Source organism: Elephas maximus, chromosome 1 (genome assembly GCF_024166365.1).
Source record: "Elephas maximus indicus isolate mEleMax1 chromosome 1, mEleMax1 primary haplotype, whole genome shotgun sequence".
In the NCBI taxonomy this organism is placed as follows: domain Eukaryota; kingdom Metazoa; phylum Chordata; class Mammalia; order Proboscidea; family Elephantidae; genus Elephas; species Elephas maximus.
Window position 1 is genome coordinate 96,510,587 of NC_064819.1, and position 25,800 is coordinate 96,536,386.

At 51.7% G+C, this 25,800-nt stretch overlaps 1 protein-coding gene across 1 annotated transcript; it reads right to left on the reverse strand.

Moving 5' to 3' along the window:
- Positions 1-311: 311 nt before the first annotated feature.
- Positions 312-25,567, reverse strand: IP6K3 (inositol hexakisphosphate kinase 3). Its single transcript, XM_049890332.1, has 6 exons — positions 25,424-25,567; positions 14,200-14,573; positions 7,044-7,260; positions 5,513-5,688; positions 4,208-4,383; positions 312-1,526 (listed from the first exon to the last, which is right to left on the reverse strand). Exons 2-6 carry the CDS (start codon positions 14,396-14,398, stop codon positions 1,080-1,082), a joined length of 1,215 nt encoding a protein of 404 aa, XP_049746289.1. The 5' UTR covers positions 14,399-14,573; positions 25,424-25,567; the 3' UTR covers positions 312-1,079.
- Between the last annotated feature and the right edge of the window lie 233 nt (positions 25,568-25,800).

Genomic DNA, 25,800 nt, shown 5'->3' on the forward strand with positions numbered 1-25,800 from the left:
CCCATAAATTCCAACCACCATACAGTGTGATGATTAGAATAAACAAACAGAAAAGGCGATAAGGTGCACCAAATAATTACTGGTGACCTCAGCAATTTTATTAACAAATTTATTTCCCTAATTGGGTAACATATTTCAGTGCTTGACTCAAGGCCATTGTAATAGGTTTCCACACTGCAGAAGAAGGAATTAATTAGAACTGTTTGCTGTTCATTGCATTTTTACACTTGTCCACCAGTCTTGTAAACATTGCCCTGGATTCTTTGGTCTTCCAGGGCTCCTCTCTCTGACTCTCCCAGCCCACCCCCCAAGATAAATAAATAGCAAAGAATGTAGTTTAATGCTCGTGTCTCCTCCTCACGTGCATTCCACCCTCACTGGAAGCTGCGTTTTTATGGTGGGAGCCTCTCCATGGTCAGAATCTGGCAGGATCATTACCTCCAATAGGCACTCAGAAGTCTGTAAGGAGACCCCTTCTCCACAGGCAGAAATGGAGAACCTGGGGTCTTGGTTTGCCAGGGCTCTGGTCTGGGATTGTTCTTATCCATTCAGAACCTGGGGACAAAGCAAGGTGAGGCAGTGCGCAGATTTGTCCCACTTCATCCTGTTCCACCTAAAATGCCTCTCAGGGAGGTAAGAAGCATTCATTAGCTCTACCTGCTCTCGGAGCAGGTAGCCCATATGAGCAGAAAACTCATGAGCATCAAGGCTTCTTCAAGTAAGGTTTTTTGCTTCACAGCTTGCGAGGATTGCAGCATGACAAGACAGCGTTTTTAGATGCAAATACTCCAGAACCTCGTTGTAGTACTGGCCTCTAACTCATGCTGCGCCTGTCCAACGTTCTTCAAAATGGCTCTACTTGGTACTGATCGTCCGTTCTACAAGATGCCAGGGTATGGGGAATTACCACCAGAGCTGGTTTCTTTAGCTGCTGTTTATATATATAAACATGTATAGAGGTGGCTTTCGAAGGTAGATGTGATTATCACAAAGCTGAGGGCTGTCTAGGCTGCCCTAGCTACCAGTAAGTCCCTTTTGAGATCTGTACCCTAGAAAAATCCACATGGGCCCAGTGAGTCTCATTCTCCTTCTTCGATATCCTGCAGGATCTGGATAAGGTTTTCCAGGCCAAAAATATAGCCAGGGTCTGGTCCATCATAGGTGGTGAGCTCATTCCTGGAGCCTTTGTATGTCGTATGAGCAAAGTCGATCATCCGGATGTCAACTTTGGTGAGGGCCATCTGTGGAGCCTCTTGAGGATGCAGGCCGCCTAGGGTTCTTTCTGGGGGCTCCTGCCCATCATAGATGATAAGGAGAGAGCTGGAGTAGAACCGGTATGAGCTTTGGCTCCTAATGACCAAGAGGAGGGCCCGGAGCTGGTGCAGAATGGGATCCAGGAGCTCTGTGCGGAGGCGGGTCCCATCATGCAGGAACTGATGGAGGGCTTGTCTGAACCCCTCGACTGAGAGTTTTCTTCCATAGTATTTGTCTTTGCAGAGAAAGTACTTCTTATCAGTTTGATAAACCTTACATTAAAAAAAAGAAAGAGAAAATGTGGACAGTTGCAAACTTGGAAAAACCTTATATCAGCTACAGCTGCAGCATCACAAGCTAACGTGATGTATAAAACAGATTTCCAGGAGAAGTAAGGCAAAACCAAAAACCAAACCCATTGCTGTTGAGTTGATTCTGACTCATAGCAAGCCTATAGGACAGAATAGAACTGCCCTGTAGGGTTTCCAAGGAGCAGCTGGTGGATTTGAACTGCCGACCTTTTGGTGAGCAGCTGAGCTCTTAACCGCTGTGCCACCATGGCTCCGAGGGTGGCTGAAATGAATGGCAAGATGATCTTGCATCAAGCAGCAATGTAGATAGCTTTTCCATTTTAAAGTGCTTCCTGTTCAAGCCTTTAATAGTAATCCAAGGTCTCGAGATCCCTCACCCTAAAGAGGTGACCCTCCACCCTTGATGAAAAGGCTTGGATCTCCTCTCTTGTGAATTTCCAATGTCAACCTCCAAATCATGATTTAAGACCTGGCATCTGGCCCTGTTCAATTCAAATATTAGCAAACCCAAGCTAGAAAGCTTTACTAGGAATCTGAAATCACAGTCAATGGCCTTAGAAAGCCAACTAGATTACCTTTTCCCCAACAAAGTTTATGAAGTCCTTTCTCTGCAGATTTGAAGGAAACGAATGGCTCTTGGGGGTAGAGTGGGGTGAATTGCAGGAAGATAAAAAGACAGGCTAGATCAGATGTGGATGGAGTTTCTAGGCAACCTCATATAGCTGAGGGGGCCTGGGTGGAAGAAGGAAGCTCACAACTCTGTGGTGCTGGTGGCTCCCTCCTTGGCACCATCCCCTCTCCCCTCCCCTGCCACGTCTTGGCCACCAGAAGGGAGCAGATGGAAGAGAGATGCTGATGGAGGGACAGCAGCAACCGCCCCCATTTCATTCCAATGAGGCTGAACCAAGGCCAGTGGCGGGCATGGCCAGAGGGTGACTTGGCACACCTCCACCTGGCACACCTGGCAAGGGCTGCCCATACCTGGCCAAGACAGTTCTGTAGGACCCTCCTACCTTCAGATTACATGATATGTTTACGGAAAGCCAATGTTGAAGAAAATCAGCAAGATATGATAAACTTGGTGTTATCTTTTGGAGGGCTGGAGATCAGCTGCTAAATTAGCTGTCATAAATACATGACAGGCCTCACTTTCTAAATAGATCAGATCCATTTCCGGAGGTTGAAGTCCAGAGAGAGATTCCATTTACCCCACAAATCATCACACTCCATCCTCTTGAGGACTGCATTCCAAGTCTCGCAAGGGACATCTGTGCAGCAAATTTATAGACTCCACTTCCAGCTTCAAGAGGTGGCAGTTTCAATTAAGGAAAGCTATAACGTTCACCATCAAATGGGTGTCTGGTTTTGCTCTGAGCAGACAGCCTATAAGGGTGAGCGAGTGGAGGACATTGATTTCCTTCTGTTCTCCTGCAGCCCCTGCCATAAGCCACATAAGAGCAGCAAAAATGAAGCATGGAGCCTGGCGAATAAAAAAATTAACTGCTCCTTTGCCCTTTTTTTTGCCTGGATTTGGAGCCCTGGTGGCGCAGTGGTTAAGAGCTTGGCTACTAACCAGAAGGTCGGTAGTTTGAACCCACCAGCCGCTCCTTGGAAACACTATGGGGCAGTTCTGCACTGTTCTGTAGGGTCACTATGAGTCGGAGTCAACTCAACAGCAGTGGGTTTGGTTTTTTTTTTGTTTGTTTGCGTGGCTTTAGCAAGTTACAACCTTCCCACTTTGTTAACCAGAACAGATAGCAAAAAGCAGCAGAAAAGGTGGATTAAGAAGGGGGAATGGCTAATAAGAATTCAGAGAGCACACTGTCTTACAGCCTCTGAGAAGAGGATTCAGCTTTATCATTCAAGAGAATGGGAAAGCAGGAAGCCACGGCGTGCACAGAGAGTCTGTTTCTCTTAGTTCTCTTCCCAGCCTCTGCTCACACACTGGCATCAAAGGGCAGCTCTCAACATGGGCAAGACCCACACAGCCACTGTGGAAAGTTTCAGCTGCCAAAGACTGAGACAGAATTAAAAAATGGTGTGTTTTCTACACTGCTCGGCTGCTAACTGAAGGGTTGTTGGTTCAGACACACCCAGTGGCACCACAGAAGAAAGACCGGGTGATCTGCTCCCATAAAGATTGCAGCCAAGAAAATCCTGTGGAGCTTGGTTCTACTCTGCAACGCATGGTGTCTCCATGAGTCAGAATTGACTCAATGGCAGTGGGTTTGGTTTTTTTGTTTTGTTTGTCCTGACAGAAGAGTCCCTGGGTGATGAAAATGGTTAATGCCTTCAGCTGCTACCGGAGAGGTTGGCAGTTTGAACCTACCCAGAGGTGCCTTGGAAGAAAGTCCTGGCCATTTACTTCCGAAAAAGTCAGCCATTGAAAACCCTATGGAGCACGATTCTACTCTGACACTCGATGGCAAATGGTACTGGCTTATCCTGCTCTTAAAAAACCACAATGTAACATATTCCAGAATATGCATTTTCTTGTTGATAGAGCAGCGCCTGGCCCCCTCCTCTGTTACTCCCCAAAGTGAAGGATTTGTCGGGGGCTGTGGTGTCTGGGTGGGAGACACACTTGCCCCCCAGTGGACATGCCAGGATGCTACTCCTGCAGCCAGCCCTCTGCCACCCACCTGCATGCCACAGATGCGTACGCCCAGGCAGGCGGAAGTGCTCTGTGCGCACTTCCTCATGTGGCGGGCCTTTTTCTCCTCTGACGCGTCGTCCCCATGCTGTCGTGTCCCCATCTTCAGGTCCAAGATGCAGGGATGCTTATACTGTGACACCACGTTTTCCAGCAACAAGAACCCTCGTCACGCTAAGTTAAGGAAAGTTCCAAGGACATAGAGGCCGCTGCCTCCCAGGAGGCAGCCATCATGCCTGGGAAGATGCTCTGGAAATTCCCTGCTCAGAGCATCTTCCCTTCACTCCCATTTCTTCTATTACAGACAAGCCCGTTGCTGCTATTGAGAATTCAAGGTACAGTATTAACTTTGCAGGCTGCTTTAATAAGTTCATTTATTTATGGGGAGTTATGAGTACACAAGGTTTTTTCCCTTTTCCTTTTTGCTCTTAGGTTGGAATCAAATGCAGGCATGAAATCCCTGGCAGGCCGTGTCCAATTTATATTTTATGGCAGAAAATCATAAGGCTAACACCTAAAGTCACTGAATGGGCCAGTACCTTTTGGGAGAAGTAGGTTGATGTTAGCTTTGAAGATAAGTTGCAGGAATATTAATTTCAGCAGAGTAGTTATCCTGTAAAAGCTTCTTAGGGATTAGGGTTGCAGATGTATCTTAGTAAATACTGTGAAACCAGCCACCAATTTGCAGGAAAGAGCCCGGCGGTAATAAAGGGGCATTTCAAGCCTACATTGAGAACATGGCAGCTGGAAGATGAGGGGTCTACCTCCCTGCATAGTGCACCCCGAAGGAGGAACCATCCTCTCGGGAAGATGTCTGCAGGGCGAGTTCAGAAGGATAGAAGGGAGGCCAACGTGGGGGTGGGGGACCCAGCGAGCCCTCTGGGCCCCTGCTGCCCCCATCCAGGGTGGCAACAATCATTCCTGTGTGCCTGCAGAGATCCCCAGCCCAGCCTTACTGCCCACGTAGCAGAGACACAGCCAGTGGCCCTACCAGGGGCCCTGTGTTCAGCTCAACTCCCATTGTGACACCCATACTCTGATTTTTCTTTTGGAGGGATTGATTTATTATAGGTCTCAGGTTTGAGGGCTTGTTCAGACTTCCCTTCAAATCTCTCTCGCCCTGTCCCCTCTTCCTGCAGCCCTGTATGTGTGTGTGTCTGTCTGTCTGTCTGTCTCCCCCACATTTGTCTGTCTCTTTCAATTTCTCTGTCTCGCCCTTCACCCTTCCTGCCCCCCACTGGGTGGGCCTTTTGTCCCTCAGGCCACATGCAGTGGGGAGGACGGGCAAGGATACGGTGCCGCTTGTTCTCTGGGTGCTCGGAGCACAGCCGGGTCAGGTGGGCCTGGTGGCAGTGCAGGCCCCACGGATTGAAGCTCCTTCTCGCGGCCTGGTCCCCACTGGTGTCTTCCACTGGTGAGGAGACTTCAGCATTGAAGTGGAACTCGGACCTCAGAAGTGCCTTGGCTGGGCTGGTGAGGGAAGCACAGTGCCATCAATCAGGGAAGCCGTAGGTCAGAGGTGACTGACCGGGCTCTCCTGGGATGGCTTCTGACTCAGGCTGACCTGAGGGTTGCTCTCCTGAGGGCTTTCACCAGGCTGCCGGAGATGCCTGCAGGACCTTGGAGGGCCCTCTCTACCCAACTCAAGACCCCCGAGCCAGACACACCACACTGCAGCTCTCTGGGGCGGGGGTGGGGGGTGGGGGGGGGTGTGGGGGTGGTGGTTCTCTAAACCTCAGAATAATTTGTTAGATGTCACCCCCTCAGAGGGCTGAGGTAGTTTAAATTCACTTTTAAGTGATCTGGATTAATTATCTTACTCTTGAGGCGACACAGTATGGGGCTGGCCACCACTCCACCCGACACCCCTAGGAATCAGTAGCCTGGGGTTTTAGGATCTGTTACTCTGTCATGTGGTTATCTTCTCTGTACCTCAGTACCCTCATCTGTGAAATGGAGTAGCAAGGCCTGATCTACCTTCCCCTTCCCCCTCCCCCAAAGGATTACTGTGAGGACCATGTAAATCAATGGTTGTAACACCTCTTTGAGACCTCCAAATGGCACAGGGCGGGGGGGAGGTGGTGCATGGGGACTGTGGGAGTCATGGAGCCTTCATCCACCCTTCCTCTCCTGCCCTATCTGCCCTCTCGGCATCTTGGCTTCCCTATCTGTGAAATGGAGATAATGCACACCTGCTTCCTGACTTGGAGCCAAGAGGCTTAGTTAGATCCGCAGTGCTCCTTAGGGAAAGGAATTTTCGTTGTATTATCTCCCTTTTGTTTCCCATAAATGCTTTAAAAATCCCCAGGGAGGCTTTTCGTATAAGAAAGGTCAGCTCGCATTTTCAGAGTTTTTGGCGACCTCTCCAAGGACCTCCAGTGCCCTGAGCCTCCTGCTCTTCCAGAGCCCACCAAGCGCCTTATTAACCACTCTCCTGGGCCTGTCCCAAGGGCGAAGGAGAAAGGCGGCTTCTGAGAGAAATAAGCCCGCTTCTTCCTTTATGTAAACTATCCTAAGCTTCCTGCTCTGTGCATTTTTCCTCCGGAGGCACTTCACGGTCTCAGTGAAACAGGTATTTAATTAAACAAATGTACGCCCAATACCTGCCTTCACATCAGCTTCGGAGATAAAATACGTTGTAATCCCTCCCTCTAGAAGTGGCATAAAAGAAAACTCATTCCTTTCTTGGGTCACACTGGTTATTCTAAACAGAACCTTCATCTGAATTTCTCATTTTCTCGACTCCAGCCCTAATGGGGAGCCGCCGGCCCTGGGCACAGGTGGGAGCTGTGCAGGTACCTGTCAGCCTACTGAGGGACCCTTACCTCTCCTTGAGCGAGTGTGCCAGCTGGGCGTGCTGCCACTGGGTGAGGGGGTGGGTGCCACTGCCGATGCCACTGGTGGTCTGCTGGAGCGTCTGCCATATTGCTACTGCTGCCGACTCAGTGGAGACCTTGAAGGGCCCCTGGTTCTCCTTCAGTGGGTTGGCAACCAGGCTGAGGTGACCCATGCTGTCTCTCCGGAGGTGCACTGTGATGGTGCCTGCAAAACACAAAGAGAGGGGAAGGGGAGAGACGGGGGGATTTACTTCCAAGTGACACTAGGCAGTGGGTGACATCACTGTGAGTTGTAGTTTAATGGTACTGCCAACCTCCCCTCCTCCCCCAGCTCCTCTCTCCAGGAAGAGCTATGGAGACTAACCTGGTTTGACCTGAACTCCATCCTGTTCCAGAATGAGCCCAGAGCCAACTCAAGAAATCTACAGAAAACAGCCTTGGGCTAGTCTTTGCACTGCCTTGGCTTTATCCCACTTCCCTGCCCGTTTGTACTTTAAACAAAGCCAGTCCTGTACATTTTGTTCCTGCTGCACAGTCACACCTTCCTAGGCATGCCACAGCCCACCAAACCATGCCCAACCTTGGAGCGTCAGGGCTGCTGGTCCTCTGTGAGGAGAGGCACCATCTGGTGCACTGGTGAGCGTCAGGGCAGGAAGGGTGAGGGGTGTGCTGCAGAGTGGCAGTCAAGGAAGTTGAGGCCCATCCCCTTCCCATTTACCTCCTCCATCATCCTTTCTGCCCCCTCGATTTATCTTTACTGACCAGCTTCTTCCAGGGAGCCTTCCTCATACAGCCTTTTGGGGATCAGGCCTTTCAGTTGCCCCTTCGTTTACCTCCGTGCTGTGTCTGGCCTTAACACTAATACTCGCCATTTCCTTTGGTTAGACACCTCAGCACGTGAAGGTGGTTCTTCGAAATGAAGCAAAGACTTATGAAATTTCCAACAGATGTTACCTCCTAACCATCAATGTTTGAAATCAAGGCACAATATCCTACTCCAATCACTGGTTGTGAAAGTGGAGAGTACACGGAAACCCATGTAACAAACATGCTAATTGGTCTCCTCTGGAGCATTGGCCAGATTGGCAATTAGCTCTGGCATCTACATCACTGCTTCTGTGGTCACTCTCCTTAGACTTTGTGCTCCAGTGGCAGAGCCCAGACCTTCCTCCATGGGATGTGGTACTCAGTGGGTGGCGGCCTCTGCAGAGTTTTGCTGGAGAGGGAACCATACTCTTGGTAGTGACACGGGACACAGCTACACAAATGATTTTGTGAGAACCCATGTCTCTAGAGCACTTGGTTCCCTTTTTGTCCTGCAACTGTTGCTGCGTGTATTCTGTTTTCTTCCTCCCTCACCCAACCCATAATCCACTCTCCCCCTTGCTCCACGTCTGAGAGGCTGACTCCGTGTACCAGTGGGCTTCCTTGCTCTCTAGTTTCACAATGGGAGGCACTGGCAGGAGATGGGAGGCTGTGGGGAGAAACATTGGGGTACTTATTCCACTGGTTCTTCTCTGTTTGCTGTGGTTCTGGTCATGGCTGTGTTCCCCTACAGCCTCAACTCTTACTGGGCTCAGGCCTAGGGGTGATAACAGCTTCCAAGTGTCGCTAGTCCCTGGGTGTCATACCATCCCTTGTTCCCTTAATCCTGCATGCATTTCTGCAGACACTCCCTTGAAACTCTCTTCAGTTAAACCCCTTGGAATGCACCATTCATTTCCCGCTGGGATCCTGGGGAGAGGGGGTTCTGCGTGTGACCATGTTCTCCAGGGTATTTTTCTCCCCTTCCCACCCAGGGCTCAGGGTGCCCAGGCCCCTAGCAGCTTCTTAAAACTACCCTGGAAGTCTCTGGGATGGCCACTTGGTCACCTTCTCAGAGTAAGTGGTCATTTCTGCTGAGCAACCAGTCAAGGTAGCTGATTTCCCTGCTCACGTCCCTGCCCAGGCCTCCTGGGTTGGTCAGTGCAGACACTCATTTTCGGGGCTGCTCTATAATTCAGCAAGCTGCTTTTCAGAGCCAGCCGTGCCTCGCACAGCGGTCTCCCTGGGCCAGTCCTGTCGTCTCAGATTCCCAGTGGCCTAGTTTTGCAGCCTGAGAGTGACATTTAGTTCTCCCCAGCTCCTAAATAACTTCACTTTTCCTCACCCCACCCCAGGTTTCTGTGTCCTGTGAAGTAATAATGATAATTACACCAGTGCTGTACACCAGCCTGGCATTTTACAGTTTACCTGAACACCGGCTTTCATACCTCCGCCAGGCCCACCATAGCTGTTCTGCTCATGAGACCAAGGGGCTGACAGCAAGTTTGGGAAACAACAGTAATGGTAACTACTGTGTCCCTTACGCCTACTGTGCACCAGCACTATTCTAGGGGCTCTTCATTTGTTATTTCTAAATTTGAACAAACCTGTAAGCTAATTGAATGTAAACACTGAGAACCAGAGAGATTGAATAACTTGCCCAAGGCCACTCAGTTGGTAGCGTGGACATGAGAAGGAACAAGCTGTTACAGGGAACCCTTGACCAAGGGCTTTTTGGGAGAGCCTAGTGTCACACTCGTGTTTACGCTGTGAGTGGTTGAGGAACGCTCTTGCTGCATCCCCCGTCACATTTGTTCTAGGTCATTCTGTTCCAGGGGAGGGAAACAGAGGAGCCATAATTCCCCCTCTCACAAGGGAGTCATCAGCACAGAGTGCTGGGAGCATCAGGAACTAGAGGACAAGGTGTTTACGTTTCCAGCCGTTTCCTCAGACAGGAGAGTTGCTGTGCTTGTTCCAGGGAGGAGGACTGACCTTCTGGAAACTTAAACCAGGTCCCAGAGCCAATCCCTCCAGAGGCAAGAAGGGGAGGGCTCGCTGGCCCCCATGCTTGTCTTTGGGGAGCTCCGAGGCCTCCCGGCTGCCTGGGGAGCCCGGAAGGTGTGTTGGCCAAGGGCAGGGCCTCTTCAGATCTTTAGAGTTCAAGCCCCGTGGCTTTTCCACTTGTACAATTACTGTGAGGTTATGGCGACAGGCCCACCCGAAACCATGGTGTCAGGGCGCCCCAGACACAGGAGGCCTCCCTGGAGGGACAAGAGATGTGACCTTCTTCAGCATCTCCCAGCTCCAGCTCTTGTCTAATCTCATCAGTTCTGTGTCTGAATGAACAGAGGAGAGCAGAGGTGCAAATAACCCAAAACCAATAAAATCCAAAAGTCATTTCTATTTCTCATATAGTCAGAGCTGCCCAGCCAGACTCTGTGTCTTCCTTGTCTCTGTCTCTCTCTGTACCTCTGACTGTTCCTGTGTCTGTCTCTCTCTCTCACATATACACCCCCTCTATGGCTCAGCTCAGTCCTTTGCCCCAAAGCCTGGGACTCGCTGTATGGGACCCAGGGCAGACCACCCCCTACAAATAGTCTCAAGTTACCCACCCTTGATAAGAGCCACATGTCAGTGGGATCCAGACAGCCTTGGTGCTTGGGTTATTCTTTTAACCAAGAGTGATGTTGTCTCCAGCCTGGCCTCCAGCCTACCATGTGTGTCCCAGGGTCCGTGAGGAAGGGGCCTCAAGGCCCATGTGCTCCTGGCACTTGCTGCTAACTGATCAGTAGAGTAGAGGCCCAGCCGGGGCCCCCATTTGCCTACTCACCAGCCCTCCCCCTCAACACCTCAATCCAGACAAGAGTGCTTACTGCCATGGTTGGCATGCCCAGAACATCTCAGCAATTTCGGTTTGGCTGAGCAACTTCCCCAGCCTCCGTTAATATTCTGTCATGTATTTATTTTTAAACTTGAGAGAGCCTTTACTTGCCACCATCTGTAATATGAATCTGGCTCAGCCGTTAACCAACTGGACCTAGGAGTATGTCCTCATGCTCCCAGGTCAACTGGGAAGCAGAGGGACACAGCCCCCAGATGCTGTCCTTTCTGAGGAGCCTGGCGAAAGGCCCAGGGTGAGATTCTGATAATGGAATGGCGTCCCTGCCCAGTGTTCTCCGCCGTTGTGTGCAGGGCGGTGAGGTGGGAGAGGGTGTGCCCTGTTGCATGCCGTGGTCCCTTCAGAAACTGCTCTTCTCTCTGGGGGACTATCCCTATTAGGAAGGAAAGGGCAGCCTCCTGAGCATTCTCATCTCCCTGACCTAAGGTTATTAACCAGGTGACCCTGGGAAAGTCACATCTCCTTCCTCGTTGGGCTAAATGACCCCCTGAGCACTGACGTCCCAGGAGTATGTCTCTTCAGTAACTGTGTAGCTGGGAGCCCGTGTGTCCGAAAGCCCCTACTCAGAAACCTGGCTCCACCTCTCACTGGTTGTGGCCTCAGGTAAGTCAGGTAACCTCTCTGTGTCTCACTTTCCTCATCAATGAGAAGGGGCTAATAATTGTACCTACCTCAGAGGGTTGTTGTGAGGATTACGTGAATTAGTACATGGTAAAGAACCTTTCTTTTTTTTTTAACTATTAACAGTAGTATCTGACACAGTAAGGACTAGGGGTTAGCTGAGGATATTCTCACTAGGCGAAACAAGAAGCCTGAAGAGCCTGAGAGCCCTTTGGGGACGCTTTCTCTTTCCTGTCTGAAACCTGACCCCAGTACCTCTCTCCTGCCTCTCCACAAGTGTCTGGGAGTGTGAGGATACTGGTTCTAGGCCTTTCTCTAACCCATTTAAAAAAAAACCCATTTTTGTCAAGTCAGTTCCGACTCTTAGCAATCCTATAGGACAGGGTAGAACTGTCCCATAGGTTTTCCAAGGCTGTAAATCTTTTCAAAAGCAGACTGCTGCATCTTTCTCCTGTGGGGTGGCTGGTGGGTTCAAACCGATGACCTTTTGGTTAGCAGCCAAGGGCTTAACCATTGTGCCACCAGGGCTTCTTTCTCTAGTCCCCTTAACGTGCATATTTCGTTAGTTGGTCCCTGGACAATGGTACCACATGAATTGTGTTCTGGTCAGTGAATCCGCATCTCTGCTTCATTGAAACCTCCCACTTGGGCATCATCCCAGCCCGTGGGCTCTGCCTCATCCTCACCACAGGTGGGGTATGTGGTCAGCTATGTAGGCTCATATAAGGGTGCCATGAGGGGCCCTGACCCAGTTCCTTCCCTCCTGGTGTAGAAACGCCACCTCCTGTATGAAGCCTCTGTATGTGAAGGCAGGTGGTGGAGCGTTGCTGTAGGAAGTGATGCTTTAGTTATGACACCTTGGCTCAAATTCATTTATCGAGTTAGCGGAGCCCTGAGGGGGTAGCACCTCGGACAGGGAAGAAGAGGGCAGAGAAGCAGAGGTCTGGACAGTAGACCAGTACCTGAGAGTGGCACCCCTCACCCCCAGAGGGACATGGGCTCTAAGGAGACAGGGAACAGGGCTGGGGTCCCTAGAAGACTGGCCAAGCCTCCCTGACTTGCCTGCTTTGCCTGAGGCTGCCCTGGCCATCTCAGCTACAGAGCTGTGTCTAACAAGTGTGAAATGCCGCCCCACATGAGGTCCTGCCACCCCTTTGCTGGGTTGAATTCAGCCACGAAAGGACAGGCATTAATTCCAGTGGGTGCTCTGACAAGATGGGCAGTGACCCACAACCAGCTGGGCAATACTCAGCCTGTGGACCCCAAGGGCCACAGGGGAGATCAGAGCTGGGGGATGGAGGAGGCCTGCACAGGCAGCACACTGACTGTCCCCCCATCTCTTGAGAAAGGAGGAGAGCCTTAGACCTGTGTATGGTGCTGATAGATCTTGTCTCAGACGCTCCAGAGGTCCTTGCAGGCAGGACTGAGGTTCAGGCATGTGTGGAACAGTGCTTGGAAGCAAGGCCTGGGACTCAAGGCCTTGGCCACCTCTACCAGTGGTTCCCAATCTGGGGCATACCAAATACAGGTTCCTGAGCCCTGCCCCCAGGGGTTTTGATTCAGAAGGTCTGGAGTACAGGCTGGGAGCCTGCATGGCCCCTACACCTGCCAGTGATCAGTGGTTCTGGCAGAGTCAATGACCTCCAGATCACACTTTGAGAAACACTGGTATAGATAAGTCCCGTGCTTCCCAGTTAGCACTGAGTAAGTTTCTGACAGACTTATTTTGATATTATCATTAACTGCGCCACAGATACTTGGACCATGAGGGCAGAAGCTCGCAGCCATGAAGTCTAAAATCCTTTAAAGAAGGCCTTTCCCCTGAGCCCTCATCCCATCTCTGGGGCTGGCCTCCTGGCAGCCACACCCTGAACCTGGTGAGCCTCACGTACTGAGGCTGGGTGTGGGTGAAGCAGCCAAAGGTGTGACCAGGCTGGGGCAATGCCATGCTTGATGAACCCTTGATTAACCGTCTAACTGACCAACCCTGGGGGCTCTGCTAACTTGATAAATTTGAGCCAAGGCGTCATAATTAAAGTACCACCACTTAGCGGGGTGCTCCACCACCTACCTTCGGGGCTTCACACAGGAGGTGGTGTTTCTATGCCAGGAGGGAGAAAACTGGGTCAGGGCCCCTCATGGCACCCTCAGATGAGCCTGCATAGCTGATCATCTACACTACCTGTGGTGAGGGTGAGGCAGAGCTCATGGCTGGGGTGATGCTCAAGTAGGAGGCTTTAATGAAGCCCCCTGTCCCCAGAGCTCATCTTGTGCCCAGATGTGGACCACACACAGTGCAAACAGAAGTTGCCCCAGCTATACCTGGAGGGCAGCCCATTCCACCAGCTTTGCCCTTCCTGCTTGAGAGTGGGGGTTCTGTTTTCCTGAACCAGCTGCTCTCATCTCCTTCATATCCTGTCCCAGGCCTGGGCCTCCTGAGGGAGATTAAGGGGCCCTCCACCTGTCCTGTGTTTACCAGCCGTGGTCAGGTGACCTGGCCATGACACCCCCAGGGCACAGACCAGAAAACTCATGGGATGGGCTCAGGCTGGGGTATCATTCTATTCCACTCTGAATTCCTCAAAACCTGGCAGCTTGAGCTAATTGCAAGGAAGCCAAATGGCATTCAACTCCAGACCTGGAGGGTTGAGGAGTTAAGAGCAGCGAGGGCAATTAAGGCCATCCATCGCTGCTGCAGGAGAGGGGCACGTCTCCATGGCAACCCTACACACGCACAGAGCAGTGAGAAAGCAGTGGGTGTGTGCAGACAAGCCCTGCCCCGTGTGGCGCACCCCCTCGGCCTGGCTCCAGGACACTCACCTTTGTACTGAGGAGTGAACCGCTTCATGGCTAGTGGCAGGGACTCATAGAACTTCTGCTCCTGGGAGATGAGGGGCTTGCACACGGTGTGTTCGTCATACTGCATCACACTCAGGTGGCCTCCGACCTGGTGCAGGAAGGGCTCCAGTCGCACGCCTACTCTTCCATCCCCTGCATCAGTGCTGTCCTGTATGACCATGGTGAGGCACAGGGAGTGGGGCACCTGGCACAGTCTGCGTGAGGAAGGCACGAAGGGAAGTAGAAGCTCTTGGACACAACCTGGGGCTGTCAGCGGTCCTCAACTTTCTCCTTCTTGGCCTTTATCCCTGTCAAAGCACAGTGGTTTCCCATCTGCAGGCTCTCACTGGTGGCCTCTGGAAAGCGGAGGAGGAGGGTGGAAATCATATGAGGCAGGTGGTGTGCTGGGGAGGCAGATGTGGAAGGGCCCACACAACTGCAGCCACTGCCCGGAGCGGTAGTTAAACACGACTGTACATACACATGGATTACTTCTGGAATAATCTGTTACAAGAAACTGGTTAACAGTGGTTGCCTCTGGGGAGCAGGGGTGTGAGAGAGGGTTTTCACGAAATAGCATCTTGTACCTTTTGAATTTAAATATTAAAACATTTTAAAAAATCAAAGCATACACACGGCTTTAAGTTCCTGGAGTGCAGAGGCTGTGTGTTAATTGCTCTTGTCCTTTTTGCTTCTTCCATTTGGGAACATCCAGCCCAGGCCCAACAAGAAGAAAGCAGTCCCTGCCTTTGGGGCACTGACTGTCTTGAGGGAGATTGGGGGATAGGAATGCTTTATTGTCATGCAGCACAGCTGGGCAGCATCTGTTTGCTTCATAGCTCCTCTGCATAGTTGCTGTGTGACCTTGGGCAAATGACTAAACCTCTCTGTGCCTCAGTTTCCCCATCTGTGAAACAGGATAATAATGATACCTACCTAATGGAATTATTGCAGACAAAATTGAGATGAGGCCTGTAAAGCAGTCAGCCCAGTGTCCAGAACAAAGGACTCGGTCATTATTTCTAGCATTATTGGAAACCCTGGTGATGTAGTGGTTAAGTGCCACGGCTGCTAACCAAGAGGTCAGCAGTTCGAATCTGCTGGGTGCTCCTTGGAAACTCTATGGGGCAGTTCTGCTCTGTCCTATAGAGTTGCTGTGATTCAGAATCGACTCAATGGTGGTGGGTTGGGCTAGCATTATTGTCATTGTGGTCAGGTTCTCACAACAGCTCTGGGCCGCAGAAAAGGCAGGCTTCAGCACCACTACTTTGCATGTGAGGAAGCTGAGGCCTGAGATGACTTGCTCAGGGTCCTTGGCTATTCCAGAGGAGATCCAAAAGTGAAGCGGGGGTCGCTTCGCCCTCCAGGCTGGGTCCACCTCTTCTACCTGCTGCTCCCGTTACCCTCCTCATGGTGGCTTTACCAGATCTCAGGCTTATAGAGGGACCCTGGGCTGGAAATGCAGCCCCTATGGACGTCCTGACTTTTGTCGGGAGAGTACCCAGGAGACTTTTCTTGCTCAGATGATCCTGCCCAAAAGGATGCCCCCACAGCAGTGCCCGTCACCACCAAGTTATTAATTCTCTCTCTCTCTGTTGGACTCTCAGCCAAGTATTCCACCAGGCTGGGGGATCACTAGGCTTGATTAACCCTCTGACCTTTAGTCCGGGCCTCCGGGCCCCGGGCACAGCCGGCTGGCTCCACCTGCAGCGGTGTCCATCAGTGTGCTCAGGCCCACCTGCCTGGGCCTCAGCCTGCTGTAGCGTTGAAAGCCGCAGCCCGGCCCTGTCATTCCCCAGCACGTGGGGCCTCTCCTGCGTCAGCTCCTGTCCTGCAGGCCCACAGTGCCCCTTATAGGAAGGCGAAGGGCAGGATGTAGGGTGAAGTCTTCTAGAAGGGGCCTGCATGGCTGGAATGTGATGGCGGAGATTGAGGTTGCTGGGGTGAGGCCCTGGGTGGGGAGGACTGAGGTCTAATGATGAGTGGCTGTGCCTGAGAGGAGAACCTTGGCCTTCCCCCAGCTCTGCTCCAGTGCAGCAGAGTGAGCCCCCCTGGGAGCCTGCTCCCGGAGCTGAGGAAAGAAGTTGGTGGGAGGTATCTAGAGGTGGAGAGAAACCTAGAGATGAGTCGCTATCTAGAGATGAGTCGATATCTTAAGTCTCCTTCGGTTATTGGGCAAGATGTAGTTGCTTGGCAAACCCAATCCTAATTGCAAATTTGGAGACAATATAAAGGAAGAGAGAAGAGAAAAACCAAGACAGCAGCCTGACACTTCTCTCTCTGGCCTCACTTGCATGCCGCCCTTTGCCAGTGACCTGTCCCTGGGGGGAGGGAGGCAGAGGCACATCTGGTAACCAGTCTGTAAAATTCATTTATAGCCACTCCTGGAAGGAACCCAGGCCCTCATCCCTCACATGTCTCCCCAGGGCTGGTCCAGCACTAACCAGACCTGGCCTCCCAGATGCAAGCTCAGCTGTGCAGACTGGTCCACGTGGTGTCCCAGGCAGGTCCTCATGCTACCTCTTCTTCCTGCACGCTCCTGTCCCCCCAGGGAGCTCTAAGGATGTGGGTATCGCCTCACAGTGGCAGCATGGGGAAGAAATAATAAGTAGTAGCAAACACACAGTGCTTGCTGCATGCCTGGCAATATTCTAAATATACAGATTAACCCATTTAAGCCTTGCAATTACCCTGTGAGATGGGATATCAACCCCATTTACAAATGAGGAAACTGAGGCACAGAGAGGTTAAATAACTTGCCTATGTTCACCCAGCTAGTTTGAGGAGAGCAGGGACTTGAACTCAGGCACGTGAGCTCCAGAGTCTGTGTGTTCACCTGCCGTACTGCAGGGTTGCTGAGGGCTGTTATCTACTATGAAGGTCAGGAGAATTGACCCCAAGGAGGCTGGGACTTGGTCAAAGCCACCTGGAAGTCACTTGCAGCATTGGGACAGGGACTCAATTTTTCTAGGCCTGTCCACTCCTACCCTAACAACCGCCTGGCCTCCCCTCCCCACCCGATGACAGTAAGTGTGCATCCTGGTGGCAGTCGGGCTAGAGTGGGGAGAGCATCACTCCCACACCTCTGTGGAAGCCATCTCCAGGGGTCTCGAGGGAGGCCTACCTAGAGCTGGGGCTTGGTATTGACCTGCCCTAGGCTTTCTGGCAGGGACGTCAGCCAGACCTGAGGGATGCTGTCATTCCCAGCACCAACTTGGTTCCTCTGCAACCTTGTGATGTTCTCCCCACCTCCACCGTTGGACATTCTCAGAAGCCCCAGCTGTATCTTCTCAGCACAAAGCAAGTTAGGAAGACCCCTGGGCCTCCAAGACAGCCCACAGCAATGCAAACTCTCCTGCCCCTAGACTTGGGGTGGATTGGCAGTAATTGGGTGTCGGCTGGGCAGCCAGCCTGTAGTATTTAAAAATCTGGGCTTGGCAACTGGGCAAACTGAGGCCCTTTCTCTCAAGGGTCATCTGAAGGGGTAGATTAGGTGGTGTCTGAGGGCCTTCCGGCTCCTGAGGTGTGTGGTCTGCGATTCTGACAAAGGCTGGTAGGGAGGGTGGCCTCAGCAGCTGAACGTGGGCCTGAGCTGGGCAGCGTGGGCTTTGCATGCGGCCTCCCCTTGGCATTGATGCTGACCTTGGACCCCTAAGGAAGCCGGAGGTTTCTGTCACTGTCTTTACATGTGGTCTCCAGCTCTGTGGGGGCGGGGTGGGGAAGGCCTCCATTTTTTCCGTTCCTTCCATAAATAATTCAAGTTGACAGGACATTTCTGAGCCCAGACCTTCTGTCATCAGCATAGCCTTGGCCTTCAACCAGTCTCTTGTGCCGTGTTCTGTTTCCTAAGAGCACTGGGCAAGGAGTCAGGAGCCCAGGGTCTGTCCCAGTCATCCCCACCTGCTCACTGAGGCACCTGGGATGAACTGGGTCACCACCGCTCTGAGCCTTGGTTTGCCGCCCACCGCTGCAGCGTTGTCACCATGCTCAAGTGAAAACACGCCTAGGATCCTTTGTAGAGTCCGCCACCAAGTATCTCCACCATGTGAGGCTTTTGTCACTGCGTAGGTTATTCTCAGGACTGAAGGACTGACTCCCATGAGTCAGCCTGGGGGCTGGGAAGGCAGGTGAGGTGCTTGCCTGAGACAGGGCTCATGCCTCCATCCTGATGTACTTGCCTAATACCCTGGGCTCCCCTTAGTGCTTTCAAGGGAAGCAGATGTCCCTTTCTGCAGCCTACACCTCCCACAGCCCCATGGCCCAGGCCCCTGCCCAGCATCCTTTTCTAGCACTCCTTGGGGAGGCACAGGAGGGGGTAAGGAGGAGGCAAGGAGGAGGGAAGGGGGCAAGATACCCAGCCAGGAAAGCTCTGCTTAGAGTCCCAGCAAGAGTGGACAAATGGCCCCAGGCCCTGCATCCTCCTGCCCTATCACTGGGTCGTGTCCTGAATGAAACCACTCCAGGCCCCGCTCCAGGAGACTCAAGGGCTAATTTCTGCTGATGGGGCCTGGCCATGGAGCCTGGCTGTTAAGCGAGGCCATAGGTTGTCTGTGTCAGAACACATCCTCTCTGCAGCCCCAGGGGGCCTGAATGACAGCCAGTCTGCCTCAGGGTTGCAAGACAATCCCTGGTCTGGAAGGGGTGACACAGATAACAGGGCCTGCAGTTGTATTTGGCTTCCAGAGTGGGGACAGATGACAATACCAGTGATTCTAAGAACCCTAGACCTCGCTATGCCAAACAGAATGACAGATGCCAACCATCAAGTGGAGGTGGATGAGGGCAAAGTAACTTGTCTGTCCTTCCGAGTCGGCACATTTTATTTCCTGAGAGCCGTTGTATATGTAACCTCTACCCGCATGCTAAATCTGAGTCCATTAAAAATTATAGATGATACACCTCTTTTAGAACTTGCCACTCCCATCTTAGGAATAAATGACAGATGAAACCATAAATCAAACTTGTAAAGATTCAAACTTGAAATAAATTAGTCAGGGACTCTATCTTACCAAAGCCTGTTAGCTCCTCATAACTGGAAACAAACTGGCCCACTGTGGTTGTTGTCAAGGCTATTCACAAAGACTATGATTTTCCCTACGGGTGTGTGGTACAATTGCACTTCCCTTCCCCTTTGAAGGTAAGTGTGGCCATATGAGTTGCTTTGGCCAATATAATGTGGATGAGTGTGACATGTGTCACTTGGGGTGGAAGCTTTAAGAGCAGTTCCCCACATCTCCTTCCCCCCGCCATGGTGATCTTGGAAGCAAGTGCTGAGATGGAGCCTCTGTCAGCCTGGGTCCCTGAGTGACTATACTTGTTCAATACACAGCATGAGGTAGAAATAAGTCTTTACTATATTGGGCCTCTGAGATTTGGGAATTGTGTGTTATGCAGCACAACCTAGCCCATCCTGACTAATTTATCAACTCACAGCTAAATACCCAATGTGGGGCCCTTAAGTTGAAAGAGACTTCACTTGAGTCAGGCACTCAAATATTTCATTGCACAAATATATCCTGTATAATAATAGCCACTCTTAGGAAGCGTCCCACCACCTGTCAGTTTGTCATATTGTGGTGGCTTGTGTGTTGCTATTATGATGGAAAGTATGTCATCAGAATTTCAAATACCAGCAGGGTCACCCAATGTTGGATGGGTTTCAATGGAGCTTTCAGACTAAGACTAGGAAGAAAGGCCTGGAGTTCTACTTCTAAAAATTAGCCAATAAAAGCCCTATGGATCACACAGAATATTGTCTGATATAGTGCTGGAAGACAAGCTTCCTAGATTGGAAGGCACTCAGAATACACAGTGGCTGCAAAAATAGACAAGCATAGCAATGGTTGTGAATATAGCACAGGACTGGGCAACATTGCACATGGGGTCTCCATGAGTCCTATCCAACTCAACAGCAGCTAACAATAACGACGAAGTATCTACTGTGGACCACTGGCATTACAGTCATCCTCTGTTTCTCAACATAATTTTCAGATGGAGAAACTGCGGGTCAGAAAAGCTGGAGGCTTTTCTTGGGGGTCAGAGCTAGTGAGCACCAGAGCTGGGACTCAGAAGCAGCAAGTGCGCCTCCTTCTAAAGTCGATGTCCACGCTGCCCTACTCGGTGTGCAGCCTCCCTGGAGGAGGAGTGGCTTCCTCTGGGAGTCCCAAGACCTGAGTCAGGCTCACAGGGCCAGGGTCCTGCCCAGGACTTACATCAGAAATGGGAGCCTTCCAGGGTCTTCCAGGGACACTGTTTGACAAAGCACTGTGCAGTGTGGATTCACAGTGCCGCGGGGGAGGCATTCCCCAGCTGTGCGTGGGTCAAGACCTTACCCAAATCCACACCCCTACAAACAGTATTTGCAGGCTAGAAAAGCGATACCCAAGGAGCATGATTATTTCTCAAATGGATGTAAGCGCTTGGTGATTACCAAAATACAAATTGATTTAAAGGCATTATTGAATTCCTGGTCATTTTTGTCATCATTTTCTCCATCAACAGATACTAAAAGTATAATGAGTGTCGCATGGGGACTGCTAGGAAAAAATTAAGCTGAAAAATGAGATATATTGCTTTCGGCTGAGATTGGGGTGGCAGTGGTTTGAGAGGTCCGGAGGGAGGGGAGATGTTGGCTCGGCCTTGGGGCGCTTGAGGGGACCGCCTGCTTCGGAGAGTTTGTTTACAGGGAGCAATGTGGACAAGCAAGGACAGGCCAAGACATAGTGACTTGGTGGGGGGAGGGTTGTGTGAGGACAGTGGAGTGGAGGTGCTGGGGTTGGTTTTGCCCAGTTTAACGCCCTCCCCTGCACTGCAGCTGCCGCCTCTGCGCTCCGTCCCCACCACAAAGTGGCGGGGGTGGGGCTGTGTGTCTGGTCCTGAGCTTACTCCTAGGGGTGAGGTAGTCCCCTGAGATCACTGAGGTGCTGAAGCCTCCAGGACCACATCCCAACATCCCAGTAAATCTGAGGTGGTGGGATGGAAGTTCTGGGAGCAGATAATTAAGGCGCTGGTAGCGGAAGCAGCCTGCAACACGGAATGTGTCAGGCCGCAGCGTCCAAAGCAGCGTGGTTTATGGCCTGCCCTCTTGCCTCCGAAGCTCTGATGTACATGTCACAGGCCTCTCGGAGCCAGAGGTTCCCTACAAGTACCAGTCAATGTCTTTGCAACGCCCAAGGGAGCATTTTTTAATCTATTAGAGATGAGAGGATCAGAAAACCATTTAAAAATGCTTAGGTGGTAATGGGCAGGAGAGTTGTGGAGGTTCTCACAGGGTGGAGGGCTGTGTATAATCTGGGGCCATCCAGGCTGCAAAGACACAAAATTATTTTCCAGGAAAAAAAAAAAGTCAAGTTTCAGAATCCATTCTGAAAATGACTCCAGGGCCGTAGGAGGGTGCAGCCTCTGCCTGTTGGCTCCCCCAGCCCGGGGCTCCCGGCTCAGTGGGATTAATACATACACTTGGGAACTTCACACATCAACTGCCCAGGCGAGGCTGAAATATGTGGCTTTGGAGAGCATCCGTTTCCCGGGGAAGGCTTGATTTCCAGAATTCCAACACAATACTTCATATTCTTCCATCGCGGAAACTTATTTCGGGGCCGATTTTATCCTTTGAGGGGAGATTTTTTTTTTTCTCCTTTTTTCTTAACATTTAAAATCTCCCCAAATTTCTCCAGCTTGTGGATCAGATATGATATTAATACAGCGATTATTAGTTTAGAAGCCTTCAGCCACTGACAGATGTACTTAGCAGCACCAGCAATGTTCTGATCTTGCTGTCAGAGCGAGAGAAACATGGGGGGAAGATGACTCAAAAAGCTGAACCTTCTAGAAGGGCTGCACCTTGGGGTGGGGGACAGAGGCTGGAAGGGCTTCTTCCCCCCACCAAACCAACCAATTGCTGTTGAGTCGATACCGACTCATAGTGACCCTGTAGAGTGAGACTTCCCCCCACCCCACAAGATCCCTAATATTTCCTGACTTCATATACAGCATGGGCGGGTTCTTGGGCTCCTTAGTAACACCTTTAACAGCCCCCTGCCAGACATTCTTGGCTTCTTCAGACCTTACCCCTTTGAAGGTGCACCCAGGATCTCAGATATTACTAAACACCCAGACCTACACATTTCCCAACTCCAGCACACCTCCCTACGCCTTTCTGCCTCTAAGTAATACGATCAGCCACCCGTCTTATGCAAGGGGCCTGTGAGGCCAGAGCTGTGAGGGTTTGCCAGTGGTTAGCATGGTAGTCTATGGCTGCAAGAAGCAACAGCTTGTTAGGGTCAAAGCACAATAATGGTGATCAAACTTGTTTTTGTGTGTATAAGTGTGTGTGTGTTACTGGCCTTCAGACCCTACCGCTGAATTGGCCAGCTCTTCAGGGAGACCGCAAGCGAGGCCTTTTCCCAGCAGAGGGCAGCAGCAGACATTGTCATTGCCAGAAATGCACAGGGAGGGATTAACTCAGTTTGAAAACTCCAGGCCGGCAACCACCTCCTTGCCCTAGCGACCAGGGGACATTCTTATAATCACTGTGGGTTTTCCCAGGCCTATCCTCAGAGAGCCTAGAACGGCAGCTGAAGTTTTCCTGCCTTTACCAGGCAGACTTTTTAAAAAGCTTAGAATTCATCATCAAGGTTAGATTTCTCACAACCCCCCCCCCCCGACTCCACAGTCACACAAACACTTTTAAAGGTTGTCTGGCTGGCAGAGAGGGGTGGCTGGGTGGCACAGGTGGGGAGGGGTTGGAGGAATGAGGGAGTTAGGGGGTGGGGGTGGGATGGCAGGATAGAGGGCTTTCCTGGTGGGCCAGAGCCACTCAGCTGCCTTGGGTGAACTACCTCCTGAGGTGGGAGGCCTTAGGGGAGGCTTTAGGTCTGGCCTGGGTCAGTTCGCAGAGGGAAGGACCCCAAAAAGAGGGATGGGGCCTGCCAGGGGGAAGGGGGGCCAGGCACTTGAGAGGCATTTGAGCAGAGCAGGCTGGGGTCTTAAGTGGTTCTCACTCAAGCACCCCATCCCCGTGTTTGGGGCAGAGGGGGCCCAGTCCCACCCCCTCCAGGCCCTGTCCCCTACTCTGCCCACAACCCCTCTGCCCAGGTGCAGGTGGACCCATGTTCTTTCCCTATAAGCTTCAAATCTGGCTTTCCTGGCCTCCCCAGCCGGTGGAGGAGGAAGTGAGTGTAGTATGAGGCAAGAAAGGCACAAGCAGCTTGGTGTGGGTGCCATCCCCCATCCACCCTGGGAACGCCTCCTGCCCCACACTCTCCTCTTGCTCCCACTCCCCGCCTCCCCCATTCAGCACTTGGGTTTCCTTCCTGGAACAACCAATGCTCATAAAGTTTATCACCGTTCCCTGCAGCTGCTGGTGAACGGTTAGCAACCATACAGACTTCTGCATGGGAAGGATTTGTTCAAGTGCCCTGCTCAGAGCAGGGGGAAGCGGGGGCTGCCGCTGGCCTGGGGTGGGTATGAAGCCTGGCCTGCAGCTCCTCGATGCACTGGGGCAGAGGACAGGGCGGGTCCCAGGGCCATGGCCCTTTGCAGAGGGGAGTTCTTGTCAGGTCCCTGGTAAGGGGCTGGCTCTGTGGGAGCACCTGGGGCAGGGACACAGAGAAAGGGCCCAGAGGCGACCCAGGAGACCTGGTTCTGCTTCAGACTCCCTGTCCCTGTCCAGGCCTCAGTTTCTGCATCTGTACAGAGAGCTGTCTGACCCAGCCATGTTCTTACCCACTTATGGGATGACTGGCCCTTCAATATAGTAAGTCAATGCTATGGGGGAAAAAAATTGGCAAAGACTCTTCTAGATTAAAAGAGGCTTTTTTTTTTTTTTTAAGAGACATACTGACCAAATGTAGCTTGCCTGGATTCTGGTGTAAACAAAGCATTAAAAGACATTTAGGGGACTATTGGAGTCGTTTCAACATAGACTGAATGTAGATGCTGTTTAGGAATTGTTAATTTTGTCCAGGGAAAAAAGTATTGGAGTTATGTAAGAATAGGCTGAAATACTTCAGGGGGAATGCTGTGATGTCCATAAATTACTTCAAAATACTTCAGCAAGTAGATGAAGCAAATATGGCAAAACTTAAATAATTGTTTAAGTCAAGGTGCAGGATATGCAAGTGTTCATTGTATCGCTCCCTCTATTTGTCCTGTAGGCTTGAAGCTTTTCCAAACAAAAAGGTTAAAAAAAAATCAGATACTAAAACCAAAAAAACCAAACCCACTGCCATCAAGTCTATTCCGACTCATAGCGACCCTAATAATCGGATAGCTCTTTAAAAATAGAGAGGCCTGAGCCCCCGGCCCCCCCCCCCCCCCCCCGCCCAGTGGGATCTGAATCTCTGGAGAAAGGTCTGGGAAGGAATCTGGCATGGATTTTTAAAAAAAACTCTGGGGCTCTGAGACCCCTGGGCAGAGGCCTCTCCAATCATTGGATTTAGGATTTCAAGTTCACTGTGGGGTTTAGAAGAGGCCATGGGGAGGTGGGGCTCCAAAGACTCTGCCACTGTCTGGGCCCCACTGGACCTGGTGGTGACATACCTTCAGGGCCCATGAAACCCCCTCATGGTCCATACTACCCCTCCATGGGGACTGCCCTGCATCCAGGCCCCAGGCTACTGCCCACAGGCACTGATAGCACCCCGGAAGGGAAGGGTGGGGCTGTTGGGACAGGACATGCCGTTCAGCGGCCCCAAGTGCTGCCCACTTTTCCTGGGGACAGCTCCTCTGTTAAGGATTAAACCTGACCTGGAGTGGAAATTGTTAGCTCTAACCCCTGCACGTGACCCCACCACTTCCTCTGCAGTCCTAGCTCACCCCAACCTTCTCTGCCTTCACGAGGACTCCAGGACACACTAGGAAGGGGAGGGTTGTCATTGCAATAGGGGGAGGGGGAGAGAGTGAAAGAGGAGCAACGACTGAATTTCTGTACCCCTGAACTGTGCCAACCTCCCCCCTCCCCGCACACACACACACTCACAGTCATACAAACACATACACACTGGCACCTCCACAGGGCAGACGCCTAGTCAGCCCTAGATGGAGATGAGGCTGACCCATGCCTATCCCTGTAGACCCTGTGGTATGAATGGGCCTTATGGCCATGAGACCCTCTCTCCCCTCACTCAGCAGCATCATGGGCTCAGCAAGACCCTCCCTGCCTATCCCTGCCCCATGGGGCACATGGCTCCTGGGGAGCACTCACCAGGGCCTTCTTCCCAGTGGGGTCGTGTGTGGGGCGTGTGTGGAACGGATGGGTCCAGCGGAAAATAATCTTCTTTCTCAGTGCCCGAGGCCAGCTAGGTATCGGGCAGAGGCCCTTCCCAATGTGAAGCACTCACTGTCTGGAATAGCACTGGGGTGGAGAGGTCTGCCCGGAAAGGCCTGGCTGCCAGTGGCCTGGGCAGGGAGGGTCATCTGACCCTCTGGGTATGGGCTAACAGGGCTGGCATGTCCGGCTGTCTGTAGGGTGTGCAGCTGCTCTGGGGGGCAGGGAGGATAAGGAGGAGGAGGAGAGAGAAGGGGGGCAGGAGGAAGAAGAGGAGTCATCTAAAGAGGAGGAGAGTTCAGCTCAGCTGTCCA

Coding starts and splice junctions, on each gene's coding strand:
- IP6K3 (XM_049890332.1), bottom strand. CDS start 14,398: ATGGTCATACAGGACAGCACTGATGCAGGGGATGGAAGAGTAGGCGTG. Junction 7,261..14,199: donor GTTCACTCCTCAGTACAAAG/GTGAGTGTCCTG, acceptor TGTGTTTTGCAG/GCACCATCACAGTGCACCTC. Junction 5,689..7,043: donor GCACACTCGCTCAAGGAGAG/GTAAGGGTCCCT, acceptor TTCCCTCACCAG/CCCAGCCAAGGCACTTCTGA.